Source organism: Chanodichthys erythropterus, chromosome 9 (genome assembly GCF_024489055.1).
Source record: "Chanodichthys erythropterus isolate Z2021 chromosome 9, ASM2448905v1, whole genome shotgun sequence".
NCBI lineage: Eukaryota > Metazoa > Chordata > Actinopteri > Cypriniformes > Xenocyprididae > Chanodichthys > Chanodichthys erythropterus.
The window spans coordinates 28,239,912-28,251,113 of record NC_090229.1 but is presented as its reverse complement, the minus strand read 5'-3'; the positions used below and the strand labels follow the sequence as shown (position 1 = coordinate 28,251,113).

Here is an 11,202-nt window from a genome sequence, read left to right as displayed (position 1 = left end):
TAAATCATACACAAATTATTCTACATTGCTCTTTTACCAAAAACCAAGTTTAAAACGTGCCCGCATTCTCCACCAAATATATGTAACGAAATGTAGCGGTTATTAATCAATTTATGGATGAAATATGAATATAATAATTCATAAGGTTATGAATAAATTATGATTCATATATCGACCCAACAGGGAATTAAACTTATATTGTGAATCAATTACAACGAATTGTAATCAATTACATATAGTTCTGGTTTAATAATTATTTAGAGAAACTGTTCGTTTGTCCAGCAAACTAAGTCCCTCACAGAATATTATAAACAGAGTTATTCTCTGGCCGTGAAAATAACTTGCATCAAAGCATAAAGCGATCGAAAAGCGTTAAAGTGACTTGGTTTTCAGCTGAAAGAACAAACAGAACAATCGAGCATGAATAACGTTTTAATATATGCAAACTACGAATACAGAGGTTATACATCTAAATATATATACAAGAAAATACACACCTATGTACAAGAATAGAAGTAGAGAAGGAAAGAGAGAAGGCAAGTAGCAAACTCACAACCAGTCCTAAGCCAGCACGGAAATCAGTTTCATCATCTAAGATTGAGAAACGGCAGTATACTTGCATTGGTTGCGTGTGTCGAATTTCAGGTTAGCGCTGGTGCAGTTCGTTGGCTTCCTCCGTTCAGCGGGAAGGTTTGAACTGAGGACGAGAGTGAGTTTCGCTGGAAGATGGCGATCCCGAAGCTGAGCACGATGACAGCGCGTGGTCACCGGAGAGGTCCGGGAAAAACGTGCACGAGATGCTCGTGAGACAATCGGGAGAGAACACCCAAGAAATTGTGCGTCTTTGCTTTTATGACAGATAAGCCGACACACCTCCTTGAGGTGGGGTAGCCAATAACATGGGTGCAAAGTTGGCGGGAAAGCTTTCCCATTGTTTGGCCTCACGACTTAATCCAATGATTTATGACTACCAGATCAGATCTCCAAAAGGAGTGTGTTCTTCACAGTATCATTAAACACATAGAAAAATGCATTTGTCCGTTTGGTGACATGTCTCAATGAATAGCTTGAGTCCGGAGCTTTGAAACGAGATCAAACTCGATAGGTCAGAAAGGCATAGGAGAGAAGTTATGGTTTACAGACAAAATTATATCATTAAAATGCACACTAGCACAAATACACTCATTTAAACACTAGGAAACATGCATACGCCCTAAAATATATGAAATATATATTTCAGCATAGTGGTGCTATATATATATATATATATATATATATATATATATATATATATATATATATATATATATATATATATATATATATATGCAGTTAAAAATGTATGTTTGTGTGTTTCTGTATGTGTGTCTGTGTGTGTGTTTTTGTGTGTGCCAGTGTGTGTGGGTGCTGGGATGTGGATCTGGCCCGTAGTCCACATGAGGGGCCCCTTTGATGTCCTAAGAGCAAGGAAATTGGGCCTGCTGTGTTACCTCGGAGGGCCACAAAGGTGTCAAGTGGGCTCATCTTTAGTAGACAGTTCGGAGCCGATTTAGTGATTAAGAAACAAAGTTCATCAGGTTAAAAGCGTTCTGAAAACTCCAAAGTTTATTGATTATCCTGATACGTGTGCATACGCTACAGAGGCAATGCAGACCCTTTTGTTTCCTTACTTCACAGAAAAGCCAAAGAGACTGTTCTACAAATAAAACTGCATCAAAATTGTTCCAAGAATTTTAATGGACTTATCAAACATCTTTTAACTACATACATTTTGCATTATGTGTCCACAAGTACTACCTGTAAACAGTTATGCTTTAGAACACTCACAATTCATGTAAATGTGTTAACTCTTTACTGAATGACTGAAAGTATGCCTTATTTGGACTTAATTTGATTCTTTCCCCCTTTCCTATATCCTGACTTGAATGAAATCTGTTTAAATGTATTGTATTCCATTTACAGTTTTTCTTGATTGTTTACACACATTTTCTGAAAGCATGCCTCATACTCTCAGAACTCTACACACAAATAAAAAAAACACACACACAATGGGCAAAACCCCTCAATTCTCCTGCAAAATGAAACTTTACATTCAAAACAATGTTCTTTCTTCTCAAAATGGTATTTTGTTTTCAAAAGACACACACAAACCATCATATGAATGGACATTTATAAGAACCAGTTACTGGTGTTACTTACAGTTTTTTTCAACTGCTTACACACAAAATCCTCACTTATCACACAATTTCTGAAAGCTGACACTCAAACACCAGAAGCACACACCAAATCTGCAAAACCATACACTAATTCTTGGCCTTTGACTCATTTTTCAATTTCATAAAACACTTTTTGCAAAACACAACACACAATTCTCTATGTAAGAGAATCTAACAGGAAGTATCTTGATTTCCTTTTTCAAACTCAACCAATCAAAATGCCACACTAATTCATCAGTGCCTCACACTAACTCCTCACATGCACAAACACTTATTGCTTCACTTATTGTTTATAGCTTTTCTGTTGTCTACTTGCTTCCATATTCATCATTTCTAAACCCTATTGTGGATTTTTTTCTCCACATGGTGCTGGAAAGTGCATGATCGTTGTCCCTATGTCAAAATAACACTTGTCCAGGCAATGAAGGAGGCATGTGGAGACACTGACGCTGCCTCCATCCAAGGTTGGATACACATTAAAAATGTCCCCACAAAGTCAAAATGCACTGGTATTACTTTACCTGCGGGGACATTTGGTCCCCTACAAGGACACACATACACACCATTCCTTTGGAATATTCACCTTTTTCAAAATTATGCTAGTTTTTTTGGTTGCTAGTTTTTTGCTTACCGTAATAAATAAATAAATAAATAAATTCAATCTTGCTTTCATGCTTACCATGAATTTTTCAACACCTCTCTGCCAATTACTTTCAATTTTGTACAGAAATGTACATAGCAACTTATGAAAGAAGAGCTTTAGGTTTTGAATAACTGTGTGTATATTATATATCCAAAAATAGAATATTTTGGCAAATGTGTTTGCGAAGTAAAACAAATGTTTGCTTTTGAGATGTGTTTGTAATATTTTGAATACAGTGTTTCATTTTGCAAGAGATGTGGGGCATTTTGCATTTTGTGTGTGCAATTCTTGGATTTGTGTGTAAAGTTTTGAAAAAAAGAGACAAAGTTTTGATAATGTGTGTACACAGTTGAAAAAAACTGTAGTAACACTGATGTGCTCTATGTAAAACACTATGATGAATGGAAAACACTTCTCCGTTCATCATAATGACTTTGGTCTTTATTTGATTCAGTGTTACACTTACTACAGACAGTACATACATAAGTGTGTTGTAAAATATTTGTAGTATATATATATATATATATATATATATATATATATATATATATATATATATATATAAAATAGTAGTTTTTACAGTCAGAACACACAAATACACGGTAACAAATATATTTTATTTTTCCAACAAAAACAATGTACAGTGCACATCCCAACCAATGCAAAGTTGCACATACAGTGGTATACATACAAAACAACAGAAGAATTTACTGTATACAGTTACAGTAAAAAAAAACTATGCTGCTCTGCCTCTGTTTCCATTGTTGGCATCGATTGCTCCAAAACAGAAGAGCTCACCTGTTGCCCTTTTATGCTAAAGTCTGTTTGTGTGACAGGTGTTTGCCCATGTGATGAGTCAGTGTGCATATTTGAATGGCAGTGTGTTCGTTGTGAAAACAAGAGATTTTTCTGCCCGAAAATTGTGCCAAATGCAGAGAATTGTGTGTAGTGTTTTGAAAAAAGTGTGTTTTACAACTGCAATGTGAGTGTAAAGCAGGAGTTGTGCTTATAGTTTAGCAGAATTGGTTCAGGGGGTTGGTGCATGAGTTACATGTTGTGGTCATTGTGTCTCAAGTACCAATATTTGTGTATAAACAATTGAGAAAAACTGTAATAGAAATTATGTTAAAATGGCACTCTCTGCTGAAGCAGAAACAGGATGTAACACCTATGTTTTATTGGGGGCAGAGAAAAGCCCTTTTGAAACAGGACAATATCTGATTGGCCAAAACTCCTCAGAGGTGTGACAAACAACTAAGTTTAAATTGTCATATTGCAAGATAGTGAACTAGTTGGTTAGTTCTGTTCAAAGAATTTAAGACAAGTACCAAGAACAATGGAGTAACAAGAAGAACAGACAAGCCACTCATTCAAGCCATCCAACCTTCACTCACTTTTCTTTTCTTTTCTTTTACTTAATTTTTCTTTACCGCTGAAAGTCTTGTGTCCTAAGTTTCGCCACAAAGTTCAACCAATGACTTTTGCCGCTTCAACTCCAGCGACAAAGAGACTTCCTTTCATTGTTCCACACGGACCTGACCCTGGACAAATCATCGACTTGGGAAACCCTTCTCTGCACGACGAGGGAAATTCACCTTTAAGTCAACGCAAGCAAGTACCTCCAGAGAACAAGTACCTGTGTGTGTGTTTGTGTTAGATTAGTTTGTGTTAGAATAAATAAAATCTCTTGTAGATTTTAAAAGGAAAGTGTCTTGTATTATGTGCTTTATGATTTAATGTCTTAAACTGTCGATTTCAAGTTACCGTGCTCTAATCAGTGTTTTCACTATTGTTGGATATTTATATCCGTTACCAGAGCTTATTACGGCTCGAGCAAATGAACGCTGGACGACTCAGTTGCTCGGTCGTAATCTAAACAACTCTTTATAATTCCCTAATTTTTCATTTGAGCTAATTTTACTTTCTAGGGTGTTTTCCCTACACATGCCGTATCCAGGCTTGGCATGCCTCCACACCTATGTCACCACAGGCAAGTCCCATGGCTTGCAGGAGATTTACCCTGGTGTAAGGTTGGCGTCCATATACCTTCCACCGCCATGAGGAGAAGAATTCCTCAATGGGGTTTAGGAAAGGGGAGTACGGTGGAAGGCAAAGATTGATAAAACCTTGGTTCATATTGAACCACTCTCTAACCTGGAAGGCTCTGTGAAAACTCACATTGTCCCAAACAACAACATAGATGGGATGCTCATTCTGCTGCCCTAACAGAGCATCTCGCATGTGATTGAGGAAAATGAGGAGCTGGTGAGTGTTGTAGGGCCCCAGGTTGGCATGATGGCAGCACATAATGTGAGATTGCCAACACGCTGCCCAGAAACACCAACAATGGCCCGATGGCCAATCACATTACGGCCTCTCCTTCTTCTTTTGGTGAGATTAAACCCAGCTTCATCCATGTAGATGTATTCATGGGGTCTTTCCATTGCATTCAGCTGAAAAACCCTCTGTAGAAATAGATATAGTTTTGTAAGTGATACAGAAAGTGATTTAGGCCACTACAGTAAATCACTACTTAGAGTAATCAACATTGAATGTGTCTGGATATATGCCAACCTGTACATACTGGAATCTTTGCTCTTTGACTCTGTCTGAGTTGTGATCAAAGGGCACTCTGTATAGCTGTTTCATGCGCAGTCTGTTGCGCTTGAGGACACGATCAACAGTAGAGAGGCTGACACTGTTGATACCCTCAAAATTTACATGGTCCTCAATGATCTTCTGCTGAATTTCACTCAGTTTAATGGCATTGTTCTCACGGACCATATCAACAATTAGGGTCTCTTGGTGTGGGGAGAAAATACCTGTCCTCCCACCCCCATGTGGCAGTCTTTCAATTCTACAAAAAGAGAACATGGAGTTACAAAATATATACATGGAATACTAGGCCTACAAACAGTTAGACCAACCCTCCATTACAATACTACAGTATATTGGTACAGTGATGTACTGAAACATATATTTACTTACAGTATACTGTGGTACAGTATATAGTATGTCATACAGTAATTACTGTCAACATTTACATACTGTACTATAATGTCAAAAAAAGGTAATTACCTGTTCTCTTCTCTAAATCTTCGGATTATGGTGGACACAGTGAATCTACTGATGTTTGGTTGTACCCTTTGTCCTGCCTCCCTCATGCTCACACCATGGACAAGAACATGGTCAATCACAGTAGCTCTGATTTCATCAGATATTACTGTTCTTGGTCTTCGCTGACCACCTCGACCTCCTCTTACACGAACTCTTCCTCTCAGATTTCTATCCATTGTAGGGCCTCACAAATCAGTGCTCTTTGAACTGGCTTACTTTATATGTTCCCTCACATCATTAGCCACAAGTGTGATGAATTTTGAGTTGTTGTGTTCAAGTGGTGACATCTGTGCTTTAATTGTGTTTGACTTTTGTCACCTGTGCTCACCATTATGCAGCACTGATGCATCACAATGAAAATGTGTTGGCAAGTTGTGTCTAAACAGGTGAAAAGTGCTTATGGTTTTGCCAAAAGAGTGATTGATTCAATCAGTGGGTTCAGGCAACTGAGCATTTGGTTCAGACAACAGGGTTTAGTGTTTTAGCAATTGAGAAAAACTGTAATGTTTGTTTTTCAGTACATTAGAATGTGTCCTGATTAATAATTATTTTCCTAAGCAAAAAAAATAAATATACATTTTTACCATGATTTACAGAAGACACACACTAATCTGTTATTCAATGTCATCCTGTCAAACATATTTAGAAGAATCATTTTATGACATTAAAAGACTAATTACTTTTAACCCAAATACTAATTACTTGTATTTTTACATTTTTAAACTTTGTCACCATCCTAGGTTTAACCCATTTGTCAGCAATATTTTTAATCATTTAAACTACAATCAAATTTAATAATATTTATAATTTTAATACAGCTCAGAATAAGGAGGAGGAGGAGGGAGAGGAGAAGAGAGGAGGGAGAGGAAGGTGGGAGAGGAGGGAGGGAGAGAAGAGGAAGGTGGGAGAGGATATATTATATATGTATATATATATATATATATATATATATATATATATAGCCTTGTGTAGTACTGCTTGTAAAAAAAACATGTTGTCTTGCTTAACTAACACTATCTAATCATCTCGCTTTTGTAAAACATATAAGACTCATCGTAATGGTCTTTTTAATGAAGGCTGACTGACCAAACTTTGTAATTACACAGGAGTATTCACTTAAGCAGGATATCATAGGATATTTTTATACACACATTCAACATACCTGAGACAAAGTGGCTACTGCAAATCCACATTTCGGTGCATGGATTCCAGTTTTTCCTGCGAAGTGCAGCGATCCATTTACTTCTCCTTTCTGTGTTTTTTGGCAGTCTGTAAAACGATAGCTCCGAATTCTTGTTGAATCTGATAGTACAGTCTATTGCACAACAGCTTTTTCTACGGTGGCCGAGAGAGCTCAACGCGCTGCAAATGAAGAAAACACATGCAAATAGAAAAAACACCAGCAAATAAAGAAAACATATTCATCAGTTTGACAACACATGCGCTGCAAAAGCCCACAACACTTACAAATAGACAAACGCGCTGCAAAAGTCCACAACACTTACAAATAGACTATTTGAGCTCTCTCGGCCACCGTACCTAACCCTATTACTGTGTACTTACCCAAGAAAGTAGTAATATAAGGTAACTACATGGGTTAAGGTTAGGTTTAGGTGTAGGTTCAGGGTTATTACCTAGTTATTACCCAGTTATTGTAATTAATAAGTACATAGTATGCGCATGGGGAAAAGGACTGAAAAATAAATTGCTGCCATTTTTTTTTTTTATGACTTTGGTACTATTTTCCACAATTATGTAACATGTAATTTTCAAAACTCTTGGTACAAAAGACTATTTCTTGAGAACATTTGATACATGTTTTAAATCACCCTTAGAGGTGTTAAGAAATGCTCCAACATCACAAAATATAATGAACACTTAAAAAATCAGTAATGATTACAATAAGTATGCAGTGTGTTATCAGAGGTTCTATTTTAGAAGTAGAAGTTATTCTTGTGTTATCAGAAGTTCTAGTCAAAGTTTCTGTCAGATTTGAGAGTAGAATATACTACACAGTTGCAGTCAAAGCAAATAATGCAAGATAATATATATATATTTCATCAAAGCCCAAGTCTCAGAAATTACTAGCTCACGCACCAGGACAGACTTCCCAAAAATAAAACAAAAAACCAAACTGAAAAGAACAAGAGCAATAAATGAGCTCTGTAGAACTAAATTAATAACATACTATAAAAAAACACCTTTAGTTTATTATAAATATCAACATATATGTTAATGCCCTTTAAAAAATTTGATTTTGAATCAAATTCATACTTTTCGCAAAGATCCAAAAATAAAGCAAATGTGAACCCTCACACACAAGCAAAGTAGGGTTTTGGAATTAGGAGGATTGGGATGAGATGCGTAAAAATGATTCCTACACAAAAGATTGTTTTAAAGACAAAAACCCGACAAACGCCGTGAAATAAAACGTTTTGAGGTGTGGTAACCGTAGTAGAAGCGAATTAATTGACTCAGAGTCATAGCTATTTCATGTATATAACTAAATTGACTTTATTATGCTCAATCTATTTCAGTATTACATGAATATTTTGGAATTCATGGATGCTCTGAGACAGATGGAGAGGATATGCATGGAATTGATGGAGAGGAAATGTGGCATGCCGACTATAATCAGAAGAGAGGAGTAGTAACATTACCTGATTTTGGAAATCCTATAGTATTTCCTGGTTATTATGAAACCAGTGTTATTGAAATGAAAGGATGCAAAAGTGATGTAGCCACTTTGACTAACATTTTCAAGAGCCCACCACCAGAAATGGGTAAGGCATGAAAACATGCATTTAAATTAGATTTTTTGAATCAACATCAATAGTGCATATATACATACAAGGATATGGTAACTATTTATAAAGGGGATCATTAATAATTAATATCCCATCTACAAGTGCATGAAAGTTAGGCAGTTATAACAACTCACGTTATGAATGCTTAATCATGATGTTACTTATTGCTACTACCTATTTTATTCAAAACCAAATTCATGAGTTACGTTATGAAGTGTTACATGATGTGAACTTTTAATCTATGTGAGAACAGAAAAGAAATGAGTTGTATGCATCCAGTGTCATCAAGTGTTGCCTCAAAAGTGTATGACGATGATATCTATATTTGTTTGAATTAATTAAAAAATAGTTAGTTTTGTTTCTAGATGCACCCCAAACATCCATCTATCCAAAGGATGATGTGCAGCTGGGTGTTCAGAACACCCTTGTCTGTCATGTGACTGGCTTCTATCCTCCATCTCTCAGCATCTCATGGACTAAGAATAATGTTAATGTGACAGAGGGCATGAGTTTAAGCCAGTACCGCCCAAAGGCAGATGGTACCTTCAACGCCTTCTCTACTGTTAGGTTTACACCTATTGAAGGAGACATTTACAGCTGCACGGTGAACCACATAGCCCTCCAGGGTCAACCTCAGACCAAAACATGGGGTGAGTGGGATTTTCAAATTGAATAAATCTCTCTCTCTCTCTTTCTCTCTCTCTCTTTTAAATCATATTTTCATGCTTCCAATATCCTATTCATGTTTTTTCCAGATGTTGATGTCGCCCTCCCAAGTGTTGGTCCAGCAGTGTTCTGTGGAGTGGGTCTAACTCTTGGACTGTTTGGGAGTCGCAGTTGGAACTTTCTTCCTCATTAAAGGAAACAACTGCAACTGACCTGGAAGCTAACAATATCTCTTATTGGAACTGGCCAATTAGACAACTAGTAATGTGTGTCATTCTCGTGATGTCATATTTGATGTTAAAGGTATAAATATATAAATTAAAACATCTGGTAATACCAGTGTAATACCTGTGTCATTATATTTGTGTACTCATAAATCACAACAAAAACGCATGCGCGCACACACACACACACACACACACACACACACACACACACACACACACACACACACACACACACTTTGGGTTTCCATGTTTTATGGGGACTTATAGACATAATGATTTTTATACTGCACAACCTGTGTATTTAGGTTGTTGCTCTTCTTGATTCAGTGAAACCGAAGGTTAAGCTCAGTTCAGTGACGCAGGCTGGTGGCAAACATCCAGCTGTGTTGATGTGCAGCGCATATGAATTTTATCCTCCACACATCAAAGTGTCTTGGCTGAGAGATGGTAAACTGATGACCTCTGAAGTGACCTCAACAATGGAGCTGGCTGATGGAGACTGGTGCTACCAGATTCACTCTGAGCTGGAGTACACCCCCAAATCTGGGGAGAAGATATCCTGTATGGTGGAGCATGCCAGCTTCAATAAACCCATGATTTATGACTGGGGTAAGAGGAGATACTCACCTACTCTCATTTTAGTACTACTTTTGTGGACAGCATAGTTTGACACACCAGTTTACCCTACAGATCCATCTCTTCCTGAGTCTGAGAGGAATAAAATCGCTATTGGAGCTTCTGGTCTGGTGCTGGGAATAATCATAGCAGCTGCTGGAATCATTTATTACAAGAAGAAATCAACAGGTTAGTGAGAATATTTCAGAATGACGTTAGTCTATTTACATAATCCCTGTCAATGCATGTAACATATATACAGTATACATTTTTTTTCTTGACAGGGAGGATCCTAGTACCTCATTGATGATGGTAGATTTCTCTATAAATGCTGATAACTTGTGCACATGATTAATAATTAGGCCTATACATATTTCAGTTCCTCATTCTGACTGCAAGGGGACTAAGAATGAAGCATTGTCCTTTATGCCACAATTATCATACACAATCCTAATTTGTACAATCCTTTAGCTGATGCTTTGTTTTTTAAATTTAAAACAAGGAAAACAACAATGATATAAATATAACATAAAATTTGATACTTATTTTTTCTGGGAACCATTGTATGAATATAATGTCATATTTGAGTAAGATCAGTGACAATGATGTGACAATGTTGACAATGATGTAAATGATGTGTAAAATATAGAGATAATACATTATTGTTCTCACTAAGTTTGTCTCTTTTTGTACACAATACGGTACATACAGTAGAAGCAGGGGCGTAGCACCAAATTTTGGGCCCTGGGTACAAACCATCTTGCTGGGCCCCTGTACCAAATACCATAGTGATACCAGTGGGTGGGGTATTGCATTTTTATCATAAAAACACTTAAAATGTAAACAAAATAAGCCACACTATGATTCATATATTTTTGTTTTATTTTCAAAAGTACTACTAACTTGCTAAA

General features: G+C 36.7%; 2 protein-coding genes across 2 annotated transcripts; both read left to right on the top strand.

Annotated features, from left to right (window-relative positions):
- The first annotated feature begins 8,566 nt into the window (after nt 1-8,566).
- On the top strand, nt 8,567-9,642 carry LOC137027250 (H-2 class II histocompatibility antigen, A-D alpha chain-like). Its single transcript, XM_067395212.1, has 3 exons — nt 8,567-8,759; nt 9,149-9,433; nt 9,539-9,642. The coding sequence occupies exons 1-3, from the start codon at nt 8,567-8,569 to the stop codon at nt 9,640-9,642; spliced, it is 582 nt and encodes a 193-aa protein (XP_067251313.1).
- Nucleotides 9,643-10,065: 423 nt separating this feature from the next.
- On the top strand, nt 10,066-10,807 carry LOC137027249 (rano class II histocompatibility antigen, A beta chain-like). The gene is made up of 3 exons (XM_067395211.1): nt 10,066-10,285; nt 10,367-10,480; nt 10,576-10,807. The coding sequence occupies exons 1-3, from the start codon at nt 10,066-10,068 to the stop codon at nt 10,596-10,598; spliced, it is 357 nt and encodes a 118-aa protein (XP_067251312.1). The 3' UTR covers nt 10,599-10,807.
- The last annotated feature ends 395 nt before the right edge of the window (nt 10,808-11,202 follow it).

Coding starts and splice junctions, on each gene's coding strand:
- LOC137027250 (XM_067395212.1), top strand. CDS start 8,567: ATGCATGGAATTGATGGAGAGGAAATGTGGCATGCCGACTATAATCAG. Junction 8,760..9,148: donor GAGCCCACCACCAGAAATGG/GTAAGGCATGAA, acceptor TTTTGTTTCTAG/ATGCACCCCAAACATCCATC. Junction 9,434..9,538: donor ACCTCAGACCAAAACATGGG/GTGAGTGGGATT, acceptor TGTTTTTTCCAG/ATGTTGATGTCGCCCTCCCA.
- LOC137027249 (XM_067395211.1), top strand. CDS start 10,066: ATGTGCAGCGCATATGAATTTTATCCTCCACACATCAAAGTGTCTTGG. Junction 10,286..10,366: donor ACCCATGATTTATGACTGGG/GTAAGAGGAGAT, acceptor TTTACCCTACAG/ATCCATCTCTTCCTGAGTCT. Junction 10,481..10,575: donor TTACAAGAAGAAATCAACAG/GTTAGTGAGAAT, acceptor TTTTCTTGACAG/GGAGGATCCTAGTACCTCAT.